We start from the raw sequence: 23,869 nt of genomic DNA, 5'->3' as shown, positions 1-23,869 counted from the left end.
TTATAATATAATATTATAATAATATAATATAGTTATTAGGAAAATATACAGTAGGAAAAAAATACTATGGAAGTCAATGGCTACTGTCAACTGTCTTGTTACCGACATTCTTTAAAATATCTTATTTTGTGTTCAGCAGAATAAAGAAACTCATACAGGTTTGGAACAACATGAGGGTGAGTAAGTGATGATGACAAATATAATTTTTGGGTGAACTATACCTTTAAAGGGATAGTGCACCCAAAAATTACAATTAGCCCATGATTTACTCACCCTCTAGGCATCCTAGGTGTATATGACATTCTTCTTTCGAATACAATCAGAGTTATATTAAAAAATGTCCTGGCTCTTCCAAGCTTTATGATGGCTGTGAATGGTTGTTTCTGTTTTGAAAGTCCATAAAAGTGCATCTATCTATCATAAAAGTCCATCTATCCATCATAAAAGTGCATCTATCAATCATAAAAGTGCATCTATCCATCATAAAAGTGCATCTATCCATAAAAACATATTAATATAAAATAAAATATGAAAAATATTCATATTCAAGTTGCGCTTTAGATTTAAGTCAAATCCGTATGTTCGTTTGGCCGGAAGCTAGTTATTAATATTTTACTTTATAAAGTTTTAAATACGGATATTTTTCTTACATCTCCATCTTCCTCATCACTCCACATAAAGTCAACATCTGAGATATTTCCATCTGCTATATGTTCAAGCACTTCAAGAACTGTATATTCTGCATATGAAAAAGTAAAAAAAATGTATCGGTACTGTGATAAGAAATTTCAACCAGCATTACTGAAAATGTGTTTTCAGTAACAGGCTTTCGAACCCACGGTCCATTCTAATGGACAGACACATTTGAAAAAATCCTGATTTAAAACGTGCAATTCTACAATCGATTTTTAACTTTAATTAATAAGTTCAATCTTTATATTTTACATTCAAACTATGAAATACTGGCCAAAATATATAAAAAATGCAAATAAAACCATAGAAAATGTTGCTTGCTTCTGTGTTTCGAGTGAAGTGCTGCCATGCTTCTCTTCATTGTTGTGTTTTTTATATAAAATTACTACATGCAGAGCTTTACTGCCATTTGATTGGATGACAAACGTCCAATCTCATGGACTGCAGGCTTTAAACTAGGTGAAATGCTCCAGAAGTAAAAAAAAAAAAAAGGGGGCTGACATATGATGTCCATTGTAGGACGCAGGGTCTGAATGGGCTAACTAAGGCCATCTGTCACGACACATTAAACAGCCACAAAACGGTAGGCCTATTTTATGTTTAATTGTCTTTGACTGACCAAATATGAAAGTTGAGAGTTTGTTTCATATTAAATATTACGTGCTCGGTCCTGTCTGTCAGCGCTTTGTCAGTCTCCTCTATTTTTCACTGCTTGAGAACATGGGTTGAATCCGAAATCGCCCCCTAAACCCTCATTCACTAAGTTAGGCCTATTCCATACGTTAGTCCTCTAATACCGCTCACTTCAAGGAGTGAATGAAAACGAGTGAGCGATTTCGGACAGCCGTTGAGCGTACAGAAGCTGTAGCCTACACTCGTTAATGCAGTGCAATGTGGGAATGAATAAGTGCACTTAATATCCACTATGGTTTCGGACACCACTAAAAATGTCTATCTCCTAAAATAACGCCCTATTTGAGGGTATGGGGGCGATTTCGGATTCAGCGACAGTGTGTGGTGTGAGAGCGGCATGGCTTGTCTGACAAAGCAACAGTAACTAAAGGGTCTTTGCGAATGGCTTGAATGGTGGGTTCGTTATTATTCTTAATGAAAAACCCGAAAGAGAACTCGATACTGACGCTCGTCTTTTCTGTGGGTTGTGTGTGTGTTCGTGTGATAGGCAGGACTTAACGGATACTGCGTAATTGCGTTAAATATTTTTAACGCTTTAAACCTTTTTTTTTTTCTACGGTGGGCAAGTGATGAAACCGGTGTTGCGACTCAACACCGTGTAACACCGGTAACCGACTACCGTAGCAAGCCTAGTCTCATGAAAGTGGTGGCATTAACAGTGCACTGACTACAGATAAACTTGATTCATGTCAAGGATGGCTATAGCTATTAAACTGCTGATCTGCCAATTAAAAACATTAAATCTAAAATTATTACATAATATTATTCCAATTACCGTTCCACTCTGAAGAATATGGCCACCATTTTATTAAGCTTGTCCGTTTTGATAGATTACCTATGCATTTTTTTGCCGTTAACTTAAATCCTGCAATAGGGTTGCATGATTATGACAAGAATTTCCAACGAGCCTGGATGGTCTTGATTCAAACTGATCATGCAGACACTCCCAATGCTCTTGCAATAATGAGAATTACGGTTATGGCATCCACACTAAACAAAGTCATAAAAACCTGTTTTGACTTCATGATTGACTTCTGTTTACATAATAATCTGTTCAAGGCTACAGATACACAGCTTTCCTGTAGCTCAAACAGTGCAACGCCAAGGTAATAGGTTCGATTCCCAGGGAAAGCAAGAACTGATAAGAATGTAAATGTGTACCTTGAAATGCAATGCAAGTCGCTTTGGATAATAGCGTCTGCCAAATACATAAATGTAAATGTAAATGCACAGAGGGACAGGTTTTCACCCTAACAACTCACCCGACGTCAATGAGAGGGGGCTTTCCATGACCCCTTTTGTAACACAAGAAGAGTTCTGGGCTCTTGAGGCTGCCATGGTTGAGATTGGCCGGCTGGCCGCTGTAGGTGCTCTCAATGCATGTGAAACCTTCAGGCACAGTTTCTCCAGCAGACTTGTTGATGACAGCCAGGTCTGTGATGGATGCCTTGGGTCCACTGGACTTGGTTTCAGATAAATCCTGCTCTAGTGGTGTGGACTTGTCTGTAAGGCCAGCTACAACGAAGTAGTCCGTCACGCGGTGACCCTTATCCTCAATCATGGCTGGGCAGACCTGTTTGGAGAGAAGCAACTGTTGATTTTGTGCATTTATAGGTTTTAGAACTTTTGGGCACTTGTGAACATGTAGCAAAATATGTTGTTATGGGACAGAGGAGGCGGGAAACGGTGAACGTTTCACAAACTTTAATCCAAAATAAACACAAAACGAAAGTAAAAGCGGCAGCCCCTCACGGACAACTGCCGCACACACATAAACAAAACATAATTTTGGGCTTCCGAAGCTACGAGACAGGTGCAGTGCGCAGGTGACCCTCATTAGTAATCACACCACTGTCCAATACAGTACTGTGCAAAAGTCTTAGGCATGTTAGTATGTGTATATATAAACAGTACCATTCAAAATTAAGTCTCTTATGCTCATCAAGCCTGCATTTATTTGAACAAAAATAAAAAAAAAAATGTTAATATTATGAAATATTACTACAATTTAAAATAATGTTTTTCTATTTATATAGGTAAAGTCTATATACTTTAAAATATAATTTATTTTTATGATGCAAAGCTGGATTTTCATCCGCTATTACTCCAGTCTTCAGTGTCACATGATCCTTCAGAAATCATTCTAAAATGCTGATTTATCATCAATCTTGGAAACAATTGTGCTGCTTAATATTTTTTGGAAACTGTGATACTTTTTTCAGGATTCATTGATTTTTAAAATTTATTTAAAATGCTGTTTTTTTAAAATCAAAATAGAAATCTTTTTTAACAATATAAATCTTTACTATCACTTTTCATCAATTTAACACATCCTTGCTGAATAAAAGCAGCTCGCGCTGCACACTGACTTGAACGTGCTCAGGACCGCTTGCCTAGGCTGTGTATTACAGGTAATTTGGTTTTGACTGTATATATGTTTTTTGACTCTCAAAATGACAGCATCCATTGACTTGCATTATATGAATCAGCAAGGACCAACAATGTTCAGCAAGTGATATTAATGATTAATTGATCAATTAATTATGTTAACAAAAGTGGACAGTCTCTTCAGACGACTTTAGTGTAGTGTACATTCAAATGTACATCAAATATTACATTCAAATGTAATCTTGTGCTTTTTGAAGCTTGAAAATAATGATTGCTTTGACAAATGGCAGTATACAGTATGTGGCGGTTTTCCCAATGGTATTGAAAATTATACTGAATATTGATATTTTTCAAGGTATCGTATTAAAGTTTGAAATTCCGGTATTGTGACCACTAATTTATGTACTTGTAAAGTAACTATTTTCTACATAGATCTATGATTTGATTGAATACATACTGGTCCTTCTCAAAAAATTAGCATATTGTGATAGTTCATTATTTTCCATAATGTAATGATAAAAATTTAACTTTCATATATTTTAGATTCATTGCACACCAACTGAAATATTTCAGGTCTTTTATTGTTTTAATACTGATGATTTTGGCATACAGCTCATGAAAACCCAAAATTCCTATCTCAAAAAATTAGCATATCATGAAAAGGGTCTCTAAACGAGCTATTAACCTAATCATCTGAATCAACTAATTAACTCTAAACACCTGCAAAAGATTCCTGAGGCATTTAAAAACTCCCAGCCTGTTTCATTACTCAAAACCGCAATCATGGGTAAGACTGCCGACCTGACTGCTGTCCAGAAGGCCATCATTTAGGGCTGTGCAATTAATCGAATTTCGATTTCAATTTCGATTTTGGCTCCCAACGATCTCCAAAATAGTACAATCGACTAAAAACTATTATTTTGTCCTGTGTTCTGAATGACTCGCGCACGCGCAGATCCGCCTCTCCCGAAGCCATAAACTCTCTCAGCCTATACAGTCATAAACTGCAAGCACAATAAACTTCACAATAACAATTGGCTAATTTAATATAGACTGGAGTGAGACCATAGACGTATCTCGAGCTGTCGCAGATCTCTGCTCGATCACTGTAGCGCCTCAGTTAAAGCGAACGGCAGCGCGAGCGCACATGAACTGATCATCTGTTCCGCTTTACAGCACGAAACAAATCGATAATGAACACAGGGAGCGACATCAACACTTGTCTGCTTGTCCGGGAAAAGGGGATTTTTAAGTTTGAAGTTAAAGAGTTTTACTTGCCCGACCGATCGAAACGCGAGATGGTTTTGATCTTATACAGTCAGAGTGTAAACAGAGATCGGTAATGGATAGTTTCTGGAAGCTGCGCTGCCTGTCTATTTGTGAGGGAGACATTAGTGGAGAAATCAAAAACAAATGAGCCTAACAGCTCACACAAAAACTCACAGAAGAAACATAATGAGGTAGAAATGTGTATGAGTGTGTTGAGTGTGTATGTGTTGAGTTTTTTTTTTAACATATGTAGTTAAGTAACATAACACGACTAAGGGCTGTTCTATATCACGATTGCAAATGTTACATTGAATTTATAGTTTCGTAAACAAGTAGCAGCTAGCCTAGTTTATATTTAGTAACTTACATTTTAGATGAAATATTGACTGGTTTTGTTCTATTTCACCGACGAAAATTGTTACAAAAGAAAAGCATCTCTAAGCGCTGTGTTTTGTTACTGAATGATTCATTATTTTGAACGAATCGTTTTAATGAATGAGTCAATGATTCATTTATTAAGACGGTCACTTGTCGCCACCTATTGTTTAAAGGTATCATTGATTTTATTTTTTATTTTAATCTCATAATATTTTTAAAGTTGTAATTTTGCAGTGTAAATTAATTGAATGGATACCAGCCCTTTTTATTACAACTGAATTTGATCAAATGTAAGAATTTGACATAACACATATATTTAGTAAGGTTTAATAAATTGTCCTTTATAAAGGCAAAAAACGCCCCCCTGTTGTAGGGGGTCACCTACAACAAATTAATTTGTAAACATGTCACCCTTTTCACCACTTGTGAGTTTGCAAGTCGGTTTAATAGTTCAAAAAGTACAATAAATGTTCACATTTAGATTTTTTTTAAGAGTTGTTGAAAGGTGTCTTTTAATAAATGCAACACGTTCCCAAAGTCATGTAAAATAATCGTGTTACATAATCGTGATTTCAATACTGACCAAAATAATCGTGATTATGATTTTTTCCATAATCGAGCAGCCCTACCATCATTGACACCCTCAAGCATGAGGGTAAGACACAGAAAGAAATTTCTGAACAAATAGGCTGTTCCCAGAGTGCTGTATCAAGGTACCTCAGTGGGAAGTCTGTGGGAAGGAAAAAGTGTGGCAAAAAACGCTGCACAACGAGAAGAGGTGACCGGACCCTGAGGAAGATTGTGGAGAAGGACCGATTCCAGACCTTGGGGGACCTGCGGAAGCAGTGGACTGAGTCTGGAGTAGGAACATCCAGAGCCATGGGCTACAGGTGCCGCATTCCCCAGGTCAAGCCACTTTTCAACCAGAAACAGCGGCAGAAGCGCCTGACCTGGGCTACAGAGAAGCAGCACTGGACTGTTGCTCAGTGGTCCAAAGTACTTTTTTCGGATGAAAGCAAATTTTGCATGTCATTCGGAAATCAAGGTGCCAGAGTCTGGAGGAAGACTGGGGAGAAGGAAATGCCAAAATGCTTGAAGTCCAGTGTCAAGTACCCACAGTCAGCTGCTGGTGTTGGTCCACTGTGTTTTATCAAGGGCAGGATCAATGCAGCTAGCTATCAGGAGATTTGGGAGCACTTCATGCTTCCATCTGCTGAAAAGCTTTATTGAGATGAAGATTTCATTTTTCAGCACGACCTGTCACCTGCTCACAGTGCCAAAACCACTGGTAAATGGTTTACTGACCATGGTATTACTGTGCTCAATTGGCCTGCCAACTCTCCTGACCTGAACCCCCTAGAGAATCTGTGGGATATTGTGAAGAGAAAGTTGAGAGACGCAAGACCCAACACTCTGGATGAGCTTAAGGCCGCTATCGAAGCATCCTGGGCCTCCATAACACCTCAGCAGTGCCACAGGCTGATTGCCTCCATGCCACGCCGCATTAAATTTGATACCAGCACATGCCTAGATTAAACGGTATGAAAATTTAATTCACGAATCAAGATTATAGTGACCAAAATCCTGATTATTAATATGATCACGTTATTGTTAAAAATGTCATGGAAATGCTCAAAGTACTGATACACACTGAAATCATTTAACCAAGTTTCATATTGAGAACAAACAATATTAACAGCACCATGCAATTTTTGTTTGCATAAACATTAAAACAATAACATTAACAAATGACAGATTTTAAATGAACAAAAATGCTGTTGGGGTGACTTACAACATAACATGTTATTTACTAGCATACTAGATGTTTAAATAAAGTTTAGACTAAAAGTTGTAGCCTATAAAATGATAAACCTCACAATTCAGCCAAGAAACGAGATGAGTCAAAAAGATAAATGATTATAGGCATTTTATCTGCTGTGTGAATAATCATAGATCCCTTTTTATCCAGAATAGCCTATTTTTTAATTTTTAGAATGCACATTAGCTTTTCCATCAACCAGTTACAATTTACTTTTTTTTTTTTTTTTGCATTGGTCGGAATAATTTTTATTATTTTTTTAAATGGCAAAAGGGGCTGAATGAAAATGTATTTTTCCCTCAGCACTTTAGTAAAACCTCTTACAGCTTCACGCTATATTTTCCAATGGTATAAAGCTGCAATACCGGAAGCGGCAGTTTCAGGACGGCAGTTCGTTATTTTAGCTGTGCAAAAAGTTCATTATGCTGCTAGATGCTGAAACTGATATTTGTTTTCATATCATTTTAATTTATTAACATAATCATAAACAAACTAGTTTGTAGTATAAATAGTTTTACCATTAACTGCACTTTGTTGAAGGTGATGTAGTTTCTGTGACACAAGAGGCACCTATCGGAATTACAATAAAGCATATTTTCAAACAACCTTCCAAATGGCCCTTTCGTGCGTCAAGCCTCCCCCAACTTTCCTTTCTCAACCGTTAAAAGTATGCTACTTTCAATAATAGGTCCAACATATTAGGAATACTTTTAACTATGTTGCTATGTGTCATGGTTAAGCAATTGAGTAGGCCAACACTTTGTAACTCCACAACACTCCAACACTACGTCTACAGCGTTAGCACCTCGAATAAACTAGCGTATCTGCTTATCAACTTTTTATGTAGTAGGCTATTAGATGCCTTGCAGAGCATTCTTGCATATCTGGACAGAGGATGAAGAACTGTTTGCTGACAAAGAGCAGTTCACCTCTTGAAGCGAGGTACTGCTTTTACTGTGAAAGCAGTAGGATGGGCTTTGCCGAACACATTCCCCAGATTTTAAAATGCTTCCTGGCTAGCTTCAAGGGTCCTGTCGGTAGGGATGTTAACGATTAATCGACGATCGATACATTTAATTGATAAAATGTATCGATCATCGATTAAGCAGGTTCATGGACGTGCATGCTGCTCAACCGCGAAACATGTAAATTGAGCGTGCCGGAGTTATGTTTGGGACCATTTTACACCATCATGACTAAGTTTGCGTGTGCATTCGCAGCCTTTTGTTTTGTGCAAATGTAAGTTATAATATTGTGTTTATTTTGTGTAGGCCTATCTATATCTGATTAATCTCATATAGGATGCATTTGGTTAAAAATGTACAGTCATGGTCAGAATTAATGGCACCCCTGGTAAATATGATCAAAACTGGCTCTAAAAATAAATCTGCATTGTTTATCCTTTTGATCTTTCATTCAAAAAATTGCCAAAAATCTAACCTTTCATTGAAGTAAAAGATTTTTGGCAATTTCTTGAATGAACGATTCAAGAATAAATGCAGATTTATTTTTTACAGCCAGTTTTGATCATATTTACCAGGGGTGCCATTAAGTCTGACCATGACTGTATGTAGTAAAGTGTACGGTGATCCTCTTCAGCTTCAGCGCGCGCACCTCAAACGGCAATGCATGACTAATAATGACTATTGGGACTGTCATATTACATAACATTATAAAGAGAACAATATTCATTGTAATAAAAAACTTAATTATTTTGGTTTAGTTGCTGTATCTTGTTGCTCCAGCAAGAGCGCGTCCACAACAGAGTCTTTCTGAATGGCATGTAACTAAGTTCAAATTCACTTTTGCATTCTTGTAATTTTATGCAGATATAATTTGTAATATGTTTATTTTGTCTTTTATTTATTAATCTCACATAGGATGCGTTTCTTTGAGTTAAATAACGCACTACCTAAGTGCTTCAGTTTACCATCAGTTTAAACGACAATCGATCATGGGAATTTCTGAAAATTGACATCCCCAATAAGAATTAGTTTTTGCAGTACAAAAGCCTATTGAGCAGTGCTTATACTCTATTAACATTGCTTCCCTTCTACGATAGCAAAGTATTCTGTTTAGGTGCAGGCTTTCTCCACTTCCCTATCATTCCTTTAACTTAAAAGAGCCCTATAGCTGCCAGGCATGGACCGCCCCCCCTTTTCTTATGTGTGCGGTGTTTTAACTAGGTCCGCTAGACTTTTTGTTATAACAGAGTGGTGGCTCACAGACCTCATTGTTGAACCATGCTGATATAGAAGTATAGCAGAATGTATAGAATCTATACATTTAAAAAAATCCCAATTTGGACCCAGCAGAACCTTGCAACTATAGGCCAATATCAAAACTGCCTTTTCTCTCAAAAGTCATGGAGAAGGTAGTAGCTGAGCAGCTGACAGCGTTTCGAAGTAACAATGAACTTTTGGATAAGTATCAGTCTGGTTTAGAAAGATTCACTCTACTGAGACGGTTCTCCTCAAAGTGTCTATTGAAGTACAGATGGCTGCTGACTCTGGAAGGTACTAAGTATTGGTTCTATTGGGTTTATCATCAGCTTTCGATACAGTGGACCACAAAATACTGTTGAATAGATTAGAAAAAGAGTTTGGTATCGTTGGTTCTGTTTTAAGTTGGTTTTCCTCTTACTTGAGTGACAAAACCTTTTCTCTATGTTAATGGTATATTGTCTGAAGCCACTCCATTCTTGAATGGCGTTCCCCAGGGCTCTCACCTAGGTCCACTTTTGTTTTTACTGTACATTACCCCTTTGGGAAAAATTGAACCATTTTAACAATGTGTCATACCATTTTTATGCTGATGACATACAGTTCTATTGCTCGTTCAATGACTCAGAGTTCCACAAACTAACGGATTTATTGGAATGTTTTTCTTCTGTTAAATCGTGGCTTGCTAGTAACTGTCTTCAATTAAATTCGGAAAAGACTGAAACCCTAATTGTTGCCCCAGACAATAAAATACCATCCATCCTTCAAAACCTTGGTTCTCTTAGCTCCTCTGTCCAGTCGACGATCAGAAACCTAGGTGTCTGGATTGATCAGTCAATGTCTTTTAGGGGTGTCACGATTCTCCAAATCCTCGATTCGATTACATTTTCGATTCTAAGGTCACGGTTCGATTCGATTTTTACTCTTTTTTTTTTTTTAAGCAAAAAAGCTGAAAAAGCTGAAATCAGTTCATCGCGATCTCACACATCTTTGTTATTATCAATGAAGCTGACTGCACAATGAATCTTTCATAATATATAGCCTACACTTTGTTTGTTATAAATAGAGGATTTGCCAGCTTGCAGAATTCAGCACTGAACAAAAAGTCCGTTTTGAGCGGTGAGGAGTCTAGCTAAATCACTCAACGCTGCAAACATGTTTTAAATAGAAACTCTGGCCTGTAAACAGTTTCTATTTTGTTTTAGTTGTTCTTGTTGCTTTTCTGCAACAGATAAATAAAAATGTATTAGTTTTATATGTTTTATTCATAGCTATTTCTAGTTTGCGTGAGTCCCGCGAATCGTTTTATTCTCCCGCACACACAGAGTGAGTGCATTACCGTCTGCGCTCGCACTTGGCCATCAAATCTAGTCCCGAGGGTAGAGGATAGTGACGGGAAATATCGTCCCGGGTCGGGCCAAGTTCGGGCTCGGGGCATCGGGCATAGAATCTAAGTTAGACGACAAAGCCTTTCAACACGTGTGTTTTTTTTCCGCGCCGTGATGAGTCGTTCATGAATCATGAATCATTGCCTCTGTCATGCGACAAATGAACAAAAGACTCGGAAGGTCGAGTAATTATTACTGTTCCCTGTAAATTATTTTTGACTGCATTATAATGATTTCTTAATTCAGAATATGATCAAGATTGCGTAGGTGGATGTGTTCGGGGAATTTGCCTGTTAAAAGTATAACATTTAAAGCCCCTGAAATGACTAGAAAAAAGATTAGTTAATTTTGATGAACGAGATTGAACAATAGTGTCAGTAAAACTTTCCATCACGGGTGCGACATGGGGGCGTGGCAGCATCGACGATTCCATTTTTTATTTCGATTTTTGAGATTGTGAATTAATTTCGATCGATTTCGATTTAAAATCGAAATCGTGACACCCTTAATGTCTTTGGACTGCCATTCTAGACTTTTGGTCAGAAATAGTTTTTATCATCTAAGAAATATTGCAAAATTGAGGGTAATTTTATTTTAAACCAGTGCTATCCTTGACCAAAGTAAAATGAGCAAATGCAGGCAATTCTTGTGATTCATACAGTTTTGTCCACCACTTTGTCTTTGAAAGAAACCATGCATAGTTTATCCCGACACCTAATGCCTGAAAGCGGCACTAAAAATTTCCCAAAAATGATTTTACTTTTTTTCCCCCTTGACTTAGCATAAATAAATATGAGGTTGTCTAAATGCACAAGGGGTATTGATAATGCTCCCTTGCAGACAGGAAAAGAAAAAAATAAGTGCAAAAGGCATCCTCAAATGAAAACTCCTCAAGGCATCCGCAAATTAAGTACCTTGAAATGTATTGTCGAGACACAAAACTGCCGTAATCGTTTGATTTAATGGGTCGCTATAGGGATATTACATATTTCTCTTGTCCAACACTGAAATTAATTAGAACCAGACCATAGCATATTAGACTAAAAAGACAAGTCGTGGTAGCATAAAACATATTACAGCCTACAGTACTACCATAAAACTTTACAAAACAAGGCTGTGTATTACAACCCCCTTTTGTTCCTTTCTTTAAAACTGTAATTCAATGCCATGTGAATTCTCTAGGATAGGCCCCTCCTAATTTCACAACGGGTTCCTCTGAGATTCACAGACCAGCAGATCAGGTGACGGCACCTTTGTTAGATATCTCTGAACGCAGAATTAATTGATTTTGCTGTACAAAAGTCTCCCAAGATGGCAACATATCCATTTCTCAGTAAAAAAAATAAAATAAAAATTAATAATAATAATAATAATAATAATATGCCATGACTACAAATGATCAAAGAAAATGGTCCAAAAAAAAGTTAAAAAATATTGTAACAAATATATTACAAAATTACCCCATATTCACATAACACCTTTTTTCCCCGGCTAGGATGTTTGCATTGGCAGTTGGGAAACATGAAGTGCTTTCTGCCTTAGTGGAAAAGATTAGGCAATGTGGAACAAATAAGTCTTGCTTCTTCACATGCAGTGGACAGCCAAGCCCCCTTTTGTCTCTGAAAATAAAAACAAGGTCACATTTCCTGGCGATAGCCCCGGCCACAACTTGATCCAAGAACTTTTGATACAAGTCCAGAGACTTGTAAAAACTTGTAAGGACAGAAGTAAAGGGTAGACCCGATTTTAAAATCCAGTACTTCATTTCAAGCAACCATTCTCGTTTGTCTAGCTCCACCTCTAAATCTACAGTGCTGGTCAGAATTATTTGCCCCCTTGGTAAATATGATTTTGTATGGAGGAATGGTCTCTGATCTCTTGTAAGGTGTTCTCCAAACTCATAAGGCATTATAGAAGAAAACTTAGAGCTGTTATCTTGGAAAAAGGAGGTTGCAAAAAGTATTTAATAAAAGGGGGCAAATAATCGTTCCCAACATGTTTTGGAGAAAAACATTTATTTCATAATGTGATTTTTCCCCCACTTTCAATTCTTTTACTTTAATGAAAGGTACGATTTTTGCTAATTTTTATAAAATATCAAAACGATTAACAATGCAAATTTAGTTTTGGGGGCAAATAAGTCTGACCAGCTGTCACGATTAGCCACACACTTCCTGGGTTTACTTGGACTACATTTCCCATCATACACCTCCCTGGACTGATTACACCAAACACCAAACACCTGCACTGCACTGATTGCACACAAACCTGCACTTCATTTACACACACATAAAAGCCACTTCTCCACACCACTTCTCTGCGAAGTATTGCATTGCCCTGGCTTTCAATTGCAAGCATTTATCTCTGTGTCTGCTGATCTGATTACTGACCTAGGACTGTGAACCCCGACCTCTGATTGTTCTCTGCCTGTCTTGCTCTTTGGACTTTGTCTTTTGCTGCCTGCCCTGACCTTTGCCTGTGACCTCGTCTTGCTCTTTGCTCTCTTCGTTGATTCTGTCTGCTGTTGATTTACCCTGCCTGTTGACCATTCTCAATAAAGCTGCAAATGGATTCCTCTGCGTCTGCGCCATCATTACAGAATACTTTGCCAAAAATGGATCAGCAGACACAGAGATAAACGCTTGCAATTGATAGCCAGGGCAATGCAATACTTCACAGAGAAGTGGTGTGGAGAAGTGGCTTTTATGTGTGTGTAAATTAAGTGAAGGTGTGTATGATGGGAAATGTAGTCCAAGTAAACCCAGGAAGTGCGTGGCTAATCGTGACACCAGCACTGTAGCTCTTTCCCAAAAGTATTACATTTAAACAGAACTTATCAAGGAATGTCAGCAATTGTGGCGTTAAAAAAAGAATGAACATAATATCTGCATCAAAGACAAAAGGATAAATTATCCGTAAATAAAACTTTTGGAATAACTGACTCACGTTTGAATGCAAGTAAGAATAACAGCAGCAGAAAAGACTACCTTACTAACTACCTTACAACCTAATAATAATCAGTAATTAGTAGAGCTGCACGATTATCACAAAAATCATAATTGCCAATTATTCCCTTGAAATTGTAATTGCGATTATTAATTACGATTATCACAATTTACATTGAATATACAGGTCCTTCTCAAAAAATTAGCATATTGTGATAAAGTTCATTATTTTCCATAATGTAATGATAAAAATTAAACTTTCATATATTTTAGATTCATTGCACACCAACTGAAATATTTCAGGTGTTTTATTGTTTTAATACTGATGATTTTGGCATACAGCTCATGAAAACCCAAAATTCCTGTCTCAAAAAATTAGCATATTTCATCCGACCAATAAAATAAGTGTTTTTAATACAAAAAAAAAAAGAGTCAACCTTCAAATAATTATGTTCAGTTATGCACACAATAGTCAATACTTGGTCGGGAATCCTTTTGCAGAAATGACTGCTTCAATGTGGCGTGGCATGGAGGCAATCAGCCTGTGGCACTGCTGAGGTGTTATGGAGGCCCAGGATGCTTCGATAGCGGCCTTAAGCTCATCCAGAGTGTTGGGTCTTGCGTCTCTCAACTTTCTCTTCACAATATCCCACAGATTCTCTATGGGGTTCAGGTCAGGAGAGTTGGCAGGCCAATTGAGCACAGTAATACCATGGTCAGTAAACCATTTACCAGTGGTTTTGGCACTGTGAGCAGGTGCCAGGTCGTGATGAAAAATGAAATCTTCATCTCCATAAAGCTTTTCAGCAGATGGAAGCATGAAGTGCTCCAAAATCTCCTGATAGCTAGCTGCATTGGCCCTGCCCTTGATAAAACACAGTGGACCAACACCAGCAGCTGACATGGCACCCCAGACCATCACTGACTGTGGGTACTTGACACTGGACTTCAGGCATTTTGGCATTTCCTTCTCCCCAGTCTTCCTCCAGACTCTGGCACCTTGATTTCCGAATGACATGCAAAACTGAGCAACAGTCCAGTGCTGCTTCTCTGTAGCCCAGGTCAGGCGCTTCTGCCGCTGTTTCTGGTTCAAAAGTGGCTTGACCTGGGGAATGCGGCACCTGTAGCCCATTTCCTGCACACGCCTGTGCACGGTGGCTCTGGATGTTTCTACTCCAGACTCAGTCCACTGCTTCCGCAGGTCCCCCAAGGTCTGGAATCGGTCCTTCTCCACAATCTTCCTCAGGGTCCGGTCACCTCTTCTCGTTGTGCAGCGTATTTTGCCACACTTTTTCCTTCCCACAGACTTCCCACTGAGGTGCCTTGATACAGCACTCTGAGAACAGCCTATTAGTTCAGAAATTTCTTTCTGTGTCTTACCCTCTTGCTTGAGGATGTCAATGATGGCCTTCTGGACAGCAGTCAGGTCGGCAGTCTTACCCATGATTGCGGTTTTGAGTAATGAAACAGGCTGGGAGTTTTTAAAAGCCTCAGGAATCTTTTGCAGGTGTTTATAATTAATTAGTTGATTCAGATGATGAGGTTAATAGCTTGTTTAGAGAACCTTTCCATGATATGCTAATTTTTTGAGACAGGAATTTTGGGTTTTCATGAGCTGTATGCCAAAATCATCAGTATTAAAACAATAAAAGACCTGAAATATTTCAGTTGGTGTGCAATGAATCTAAAATATATGAAAGTTTAATTTTTATCATTACTTTATGGAAAATAATTAACTTTATCACAATATGCTAATTTTTTTAGAAGGACCTGTATATAGGCGTATTACAAAAATTGTTAACGCACACACACACACAGTACTGTCCCCCTTTACTTAACATACACATAAATTGTAAGAATGACTAATAGTAAAGACTACTAATAGATAAACATTAGGACTATGCTAAAGCAATTAAATAGCAGTCCCAAACTAGTTTTTGTTAATATAATGTTGATATGAGCCACCACAGTCATTTAAAAATATAAAAAATTACACAAAGTGAAAATAAAGTGGCATTTTGGGGTTATGGAAACGACAGTTACCATGGTGAATACACAATACTAAGAACTGTTAATGAAACAGCTCCTGGGGAATGAAAATCATACCTGCATGCAAATCCTTCTCAGCTAACACGTGATTTATTGGTATTTTACTTTTATTTCGTGACTTACATTATAACGACGTTGCATGCTCGTAGTTTCTTTTGCACTTTTTACAGTGAAGCCATACACAGCGCGCGCCACCGCATTTGCGCGTGCAATTGAAGAGTGCGCGCTACGAGCACAGTATAACGGCTGACAGGACAGTAAAGTCCGTTTTTCTGAGGTGAAAGTCTTTTTATTTCAGCGTACACTTACGTCACTGCCTGGTATGTCATATTGTGCTGGGTTTTCTGAAGTAGTCAGGATTCGCCTCTCATAACATAATTATGCTCTAAACACACACACGGAGAGTGGATTTTCTTTTGTAATCGCGGCTTTGAACGATTACGTAATCGTGGCATTCGTAATCGTAATCGCGATTAGAAATTCGATTAATTGTGCAGCCCTAGTAATTAGGCGTTTATTGATGCAAAAGTCATAGTTAATATCTAGTTAATAGTGAAAATTGGACCCTAAACTAAAGTGTGACCAAAAGTTGTTTACAAAAAACTACATACTGTGTACCCTGTTACAGGTCCCCATGATCACCCCCACAGTACCCCTGAGCGTTTTGTGCAGGAGAGAAACTTCTCTGGATGGAGGACAAAGGAGGAGGGGTGGATAGACGCCCGGTAGCTTTGTGTCTTGCACGGCCTTTCTCAATTCACTTTGCTGATCCAAGAATAGGCCCCAAAGCCTATTCAAAGCAGTTTATTTATTCATAGCAGTTTGATTCACTACGGCTAGGCCTGATGGGAATGGCACAAAAAACAACAACGCACAATGCAGCAGCACTACCACCATCGGCAGCGGTAATGAGGATGCGTCATAGACTGAACTGAAAATTCAAATTTGTATGAGAAAGGAATCACAAGACAAAGGAAGACATTCAGAAAAGTGCTTCAATAAACTAAGTGTCTGAGATGTAATTAAAATTTACTAATTTAAGCCAAAAAACATAAAAAAAAATTATAAAGCACTGTAGAGATACAGCGACAGATTCTTTTTGACATCTTGCAATCAAAATGGTAGCCATGTTTCTCAAGAAACAAATGTCATCATGGACTATAATAGCAAAGACACTGCATGCCATTTGGTGCTGTGATGAAACAGTTGCAAGACTCTCAGGTCATGCTTGTGATGATGACAGGTACCAAGTTTCGCATCATTATGCCAAAGCGTGATACTGCCTCACAACCATTTTGGCTTGATCTTCATCAAATTTGTTTTTTTACTCAAAATGGTGGAAAATGTAGTTTTTGTTTAGAACTTAGATTTTTTTCTAGAACTGTGTCCGAAACCGCTCACTCGTTCACTAATCCTAGTGTATGGCATTGGAGTGCACTATATCTGCAAGGAGTGAATGAAATGAAGTGAGTGAATTCGGACACTGACGCATCGGAGAAACGGCTTTGTCACACGTAGTGATAAAACTACTTTTATTTTACATGTTACTTACTTTATAAAATAATATTAATACCAATAACAATCATAATGACTTTATTTTGTAATTACATATACCTCCGTGCCAGCTTTGTAGTTTCATCGATTGTATGATTGGTTTATCATGCTTAATATGTGTATAATCATTAAATACTAGAAAAAAAATTGCAAACAAAAATAAACATTAACAATGGTAAATTATTTCATGTATTGTTTTTAGTTTTTTTTTAGTTTGTTAGAAACTCACGCTCACAGATGATGTGGTCTTTGAGCGCCCACAGGCGACCGTCATGATTACATTCAAATGAATACGCTACCTACAGATGATTAACGAATATTTTTACATTTACATGTACATTTAGTCATTTAGCAGACGCTTTTATCCAAAGCGACTTACATTTGAGGATTAAACCAGTGAGTCATCGTGGAGAGGCAAAAACAACGCAAGAAGTGCTCAGAATACAAAGTTCAAACATTGCTCAGAGTAGCATAAACCAGACAATCGAAGATTTCAAGAAAAAGTTTTTTTTTTCTTTTTTTCTATGTTAAGTGCTCACGGAAGAGATGAGTTTTCAGTTGTCTTTTGAATGCTGTCAGGGATTCTGCATTCCGGACGAGGGTGGGTAGGTCATTCCACCAGCATGGAACCGTGAATGAGAATGTTCTGGACAGTGATTTTGTGCCTCGCTGTGATGGTACCACGAGCCGTCGCTCATTGATCGATCGTAGGCTTCTGGTAGGGATGTAGACCCGTAGGAGCAAGTGAAAGTAGGAGGGAGCTGAGCCAGTGGTCAATCTGTAAGCAAGTGTCATGGATGATTTTTAAATCATCCACCAAATTATCATCTCTTTCTAACAGTTTAAGGAGTTAACAACAATGCCACAAATTATTAAAACACCTGGCTGTTAGTAAAACACATTGAATTGCGTAAATAATATAGTTTAATAATAAAATAACATACCTACATAATTTACCTTATTAATATCATTTCATTTAATTTTTAAAATTCATCTATATAATATTGTCTGTCTCTATATTTTAATACGTTTTATTCAAGTAATGATTAATAAAAAACGTAGAAAAATAACCCTAAAACTAGCATGAAAAACGTTAAAGCACAAATAAGAAAGCTGTAAAGTAATCTCTGGTTTAAACTCACTCGCTTCCACACTTTCATGCGCACTCAGTCCTCTCTGCATTGGATTTTGGGACATAGTGCTTCAGCAAGTGATCATCGAATGTACAGTCGAATTCAGAAAGGATTGTGGGTATAAAGTAGTGAACGAATGAAGGGAATAATGTCGTTCACTCAGTCAGAAATCGGACACATTACAAAATTGCCAACACCTGATATAGTGTATAGGGAGCGGTTTCGGACACAGCTTAGGCCTCATGATTAAAAAATTATTGGCACAAACATATGGTGGCGCAAGGTGGCGCAAGAGGGTGTTGATAAAGAGAACCTATGGTCCTTTCTGTGTTTTATAGGCAACCTTGGTCATACTAATTCTGTTTATCAGATTCTTTTAAATAGACTTGAAAATTATGTTGGCATTTGTGGAATTGCACTAGCATGGTTTAAATCATACTTATCTGACCATTATCAGTTTGTTGCAGTAAATGAAGATATGTCTTATCGATCAAAAGTTCAGTATGGCGTACTACAAGGCTCAGTACCAAGACCGTTGCTGTTCGCTCTGTACATGCTACCGTTAGGAGATATAATTAGGAAGCATGGCATTAGTTTTCACTGTTATGCTGATGATACTCCGCTCTATATTTCTTCACGCCCTGACAAAACTTACCAATTCGCCAAATTAACGGAATGCATAGCTGATATAAAAAACTGGATGACTAGTAATTTCTTACTACTTAATTCTGAAAAAAACAGAGATTCTAATTATTGGACAAAAAACTTCCTCACGTAATAACCTAGAATACTGTCTAACACTTGATGGCTGCTCTGTCGAGTCTTCGCAGTTGGTTAAGAACCTGAATGTGTCCTTTGATACCAATCTTTCATTGGAAAGTCAAGCGTCTAGTATCTGTAAAACCGCATTTTTCCATCTTAAAAATATATCTAAATTACATCATATGCTCTCAATGACAAATGCATAACAATTAGTTCATGCTTTCATGACATCAAGGCTAGATTATTTTAATGCTATTATAGGTGATTGCCCTGCACATTTAATAAAAAAACTACAGCTGGTCCAAAACGCAGCAGCTAGAGTTCTTACCAGAACCAGGAAGTATGACCATATTAGCCCGGTTCTGTCAACACTGCATTGGCTCCCTATTAAACATTGTATAAATTTTAAATATTGCTGATTACTTACAAAGCACTGTTTAGCTCCACAGTACTTGAGCGGGCTCTTAATGCATTATTCTCCATGTCTATTGCGATCTCAAAATTCCGGCCTGTTGACACTACCTAAAATATCAAAATCGACTGCTGGCGGTAGATCCTTTTCCTATTTAGCTCCTAAACTTTGGAACAATCTTCCTAACATTGTCCGTAACAACACCTCTTCAACCTGGCATACACATAGAAAACCAGACCTGTCAAGTCCAGGTTCAGAAAGTAAAATTCCTCCTCAAAATTTTGTTCCAATCACCTGGATTTGCTAATTAGAACAGTTTTTCAGCCAGGAGATAGAACTAATTAGTGAAATCAGCTGGCTGAGTTATTGGGTGGAATAAACATATGGCAGGATTTTACTTTCTGACCCCTGGAATTAACACCTCTGTAGAACACTATACATTCCTATTATTCAAATCAGTTAAATGATTATTAGGCTGCATAAACTAGGTCAGCCGGAACCGGGAACACTTCCTATAACACCTGATGTACTCGCTACATCATAAAAAGAATGGCATCTACACTAATTTTAGTCTTTCTGTTTATTCCGAGGTTAACTGTAATTAGCCGGATCCGGGACGTATCCAGATCAGATGGTGGACTTGCGCCTGGACACGACCACAACGCATTCCTGAAGTGTCAGCAGAGATTGTGTCAACTAGACTCTCCCCTGTGAAGGCCTCATCGACACGACATCTATCGGCACTGATCCTTAACAAACTCGCCCCTATATGTGCGTGATGACTCCGATCTTCGACCAGATTAACTGTATAACATAATGTTCTGATCAAATCTGACTTCTGACCTGTAATGCTGCCTGAATCATAATCATACACTGTTTGTTCGTTGGCCAGAGGAGAAATGAGCCTGACTGAGCCTGTTTTCTCCCAAGGTTTTTTTTCCTCCATTCTGTCACCTGATGGAGTTTTGGTTCCTTGCCACGGTCGCCTTTTGGGGACATTTAATTTTATATTTAACAATATTATTACAACATTATTTTCCTGTTATCTCTGTAAAGCTGCTTTGAAACAATCTGCATTGTAAAAAGCGCTATACAAATAAAGGTGACTTGACTTTTAGGTTTTAAATTAATCTAGTTTTAGTTTAGTTCAAGACTTCATAGTCCAGGTGTTAGTAATCTGAACTTAATCTGTGTTGTTAATCCATGATTTACTACTAACTGTGCGTTCACACCGCCGCCGGCGAGAGCCTCAAAGTGGCCGGAAGTCATTCATTGTCAATGAGAGCCGGCGGCGAGCTCCGGCGAGAGCGGCGCGGCGCGTCTTGGACGGTGAGAGCGGCGAGGAGAGTTGAAGTCAGGTCAACTTTATGGTAATAAGCAATGACGCGGTTCGGCGGCAACCAATCGGAATATAGAGGTGCTCCGTTTGAGAGGAGTCCAGAGAATGTTTATTTCATTAGCAAACATGTCACTATAATTGTTAAGTTTTTTCCATCGATCAAATTTCTGCAAAAATAACGATCGACATGCTTGTTTGCTTTGTGGACCCTTTAAATACAGTTGTAAAAAAGACCACGCGTTCGATCTACGTCAGAGCATCAGAGCGTCCACGAATCTTTCCACGGCGTCGCTGGCAGGGCTGCGAGAGCGAATTTTGCCGCTCTCGCCGGCGGCGGTGTGAACGTACAATAAGGGTGTCACGATTTCGATTTTAAATCGAAATCGATCGAAATTAATTCACAAACTCAAAAATAGAAATAAAAAATGGAATCGTCGATACTGCCACGCCCCCATGTCGCGCCCGTGATGGAGAGTTCGGATCATTTTACTGACTCTATTGTTCAATCTCGTTCATCAAAATTAACTAATCTTTTTTCTAGTCATTTCAGGGGCTTTAAATGTTATACTTTTAACAGGCAAATTCCCTGAACACATCCACCAACGCAATCTTGATCATATTCTGAATTAAGAAATCATTATAATGCAGTCAAAAGTAATTTACAGGGAACATTAATAATTACTTGACCTTCCGAGTATTTTGTTCATTTGTCGCGTGACAGAGGCAATGAACGGATCGTTCATGAACGACTCATCACGGCGCGGGAAAAAAACACACGTGTTGAAAGGCTGTGAGTCCTCTAACTTGGATTCTATGCCCGAGCCCGAACTTGGCCGATATTTCCCGTCACTATCCTCGGGCTGGGCTCTTGATCTATAGACGTGCACTCCCAACGCAATAGAGTGCGGCGCGGGGCTAGATTTGATGGCCGAGTGCAAGCGGGCGGTAATGCACTCACTCTGTGTGTGCGGGAGAGTAAAAAGATTTGCGGGACTCCCGCAAACTAGAAATATCTATGAATAAAACATATAAAAACTAGAGATCGACCGATGTATCGGTTTACCGATATTTTTCCCGATATTTAAGCATTTTCCCATAATCGGGTATCGGTTTTGTAATATCGGATTCGCCGATATACGGCGCCATCTTGTGGCCGTTTCGAGAATTACGCCATTGCAGCCCGCGTCTGAGGAGATCAGTCAACAGCAACTCTGTGCACAGGTAAAGTATATGTTCTACTTGCTTTCCTTTAATTATTCAACTTTATTTAACATAACAGACATGCAGAAATGAGATTTGAGACATAAATGCCTGATATAGGCCTAGTTTATTTATGCAGCTTGGTTCTAAAAAATTGAGACGAACTCGTCTCATGGAGTCACGTAAATTTGCTTAATCGTTGTGTCCTGCCCCAATAAAGACGTAACTTTACATGAATTAAATAAAACAGACATGAATGAGTATATGTTGAAAATAAAAGCGCTGAATTTAATTCTCTATCTGTTGTATTTGCTCACCATTAGTCTCGGAAAAAAAGTTCGTTCATATTGCTGAGCACTCACTGGGTTGATGATCAGGAATGCTCAACCCGTCCACTGAATGAAACTTTTGACAAGATTATCTTGTTTAAACACCCTAGATTATATTATCATTTACTACATAGCAATTATTTCGCTAATATACATCTAAATATACCGCTTTGTGGAAATTAATTATTTATTATCTGCACGCGCGATCGCGGTTTAGTAACATACATTAGCCTAAGTTATAGTTCTGTGTAAATACATAGATAAACAACACTTTGTCAGAAAGCATTTCATGATCTAGACCGACAAAAATATAATTAATAATTAATAACATACTAGTTGGAAAATGCAATGATGTATATGCTGTTTTGTTTGTTACTTTCCTGACAATGTTATATTCCAGCTAATATTATTCAGTGAATTAAAAATTACCCAGGGAATTGTTCCTCACTCTTTAAACCTATTAAACGGCACATAAACTTTCTAAAACGGTTTAAAATGAATTACATTTCTGCAAAGGTGATATGACTCCCCTGTCAATTATTTTCTCCATATGAAAACATTAGACTTAACATTTATTTAGCCTATTGTTAACATTGTTGCTGCTGATGCTTATAAATTATATGTATAATTTAGATATAAATTATATAATGTAGTAATATAAATGTTTTTATTGTAATTTGAAGATTTAATTTAACATGAAAGACTGCTAACTTTCCACACTTTTTGTTTTGTTGTTTAAGATGACTGAAAGGAGGAAAAATCAAAGTGAAGTATGGACTTACTTCACTCAGTCAATAATTGCAGGGGTGGCAGTTTGCAAAGAATGCCAAATGAACGTACGCATGGGGTCTAAATCTACTACAACAAAAAATACCTCCAACATGTGGAATCACTTAAAGATACATCACTCAACTATATTTGAAGAGGCAAAGAAAAAAAAAGATGCTGAAGATGCAAAGAAAAAAAGAGATGCTGAAGAGGCAAAGACATCAAGCCACATTCAAGCTTCTATTCCTATGATGTTTGAAAAGCAGACAAAGTGGAAGACGCCCGATGTCCGCTCAAAAACACTGGACAGGATGATTACAGAAATGATAGCTACAGACAATCAGCCTTTCACCATGGTTCAAAATAAAGGCTTCCAGAGACTCATGGCAACTGCAGAACCCAGATATACTCTGAAGAGTGAGAAGTTCTACCGCACAGAGATGTTCCCCAGTATTCACAACAGTATCGTTGAGAAGGTTAAAGCACTGCTAAAGCCTGATAACGCAGGTTATAACTTGGCTTTTACCA

At 38.0% G+C, this 23,869-nt stretch overlaps 2 protein-coding genes across 8 annotated transcripts in view; one reads left to right on the top strand and one right to left on the bottom strand.

Moving 5' to 3' along the window:
- LOC143736711 (uncharacterized) overlaps positions 1 to 23,869 on the top strand; it is a 336,163-nt gene that overhangs the window by 223,284 nt on the left and 89,010 nt on the right. The gene's annotated exons all lie outside the window — the stretch shown is intronic.
- Positions 1 to 23,869, bottom strand: part of dennd4c (DENN/MADD domain containing 4C) — a 137,521-nt gene that overhangs the window by 92,039 nt on the left and 21,613 nt on the right. For all 7 annotated transcript variants that reach the window (XM_077229646.1, XM_077229648.1, XM_077229650.1 and 4 more), the window contains exon 2: positions 2,649 to 2,959. In XM_077229646.1, coding sequence (XP_077085761.1) covers positions 2,649 to 2,947 — 299 coding nt within the window. In that variant the 5' untranslated portion in view covers positions 2,948 to 2,959. The remainder of the gene's footprint in view (positions 1 to 2,648; positions 2,960 to 23,869) is intronic.

This window comes from Siphateles boraxobius, unplaced genomic scaffold (assembly GCF_051911475.1).
Source record: "Siphateles boraxobius isolate OS27281-9 unplaced genomic scaffold, OSU_SipBor_1 130, whole genome shotgun sequence".
Lineage (NCBI taxonomy): Eukaryota > Metazoa > Chordata > Actinopteri > Cypriniformes > Leuciscidae > Siphateles > Siphateles boraxobius.
This window is presented reverse-complemented; position numbering and strand designations above follow the sequence as displayed.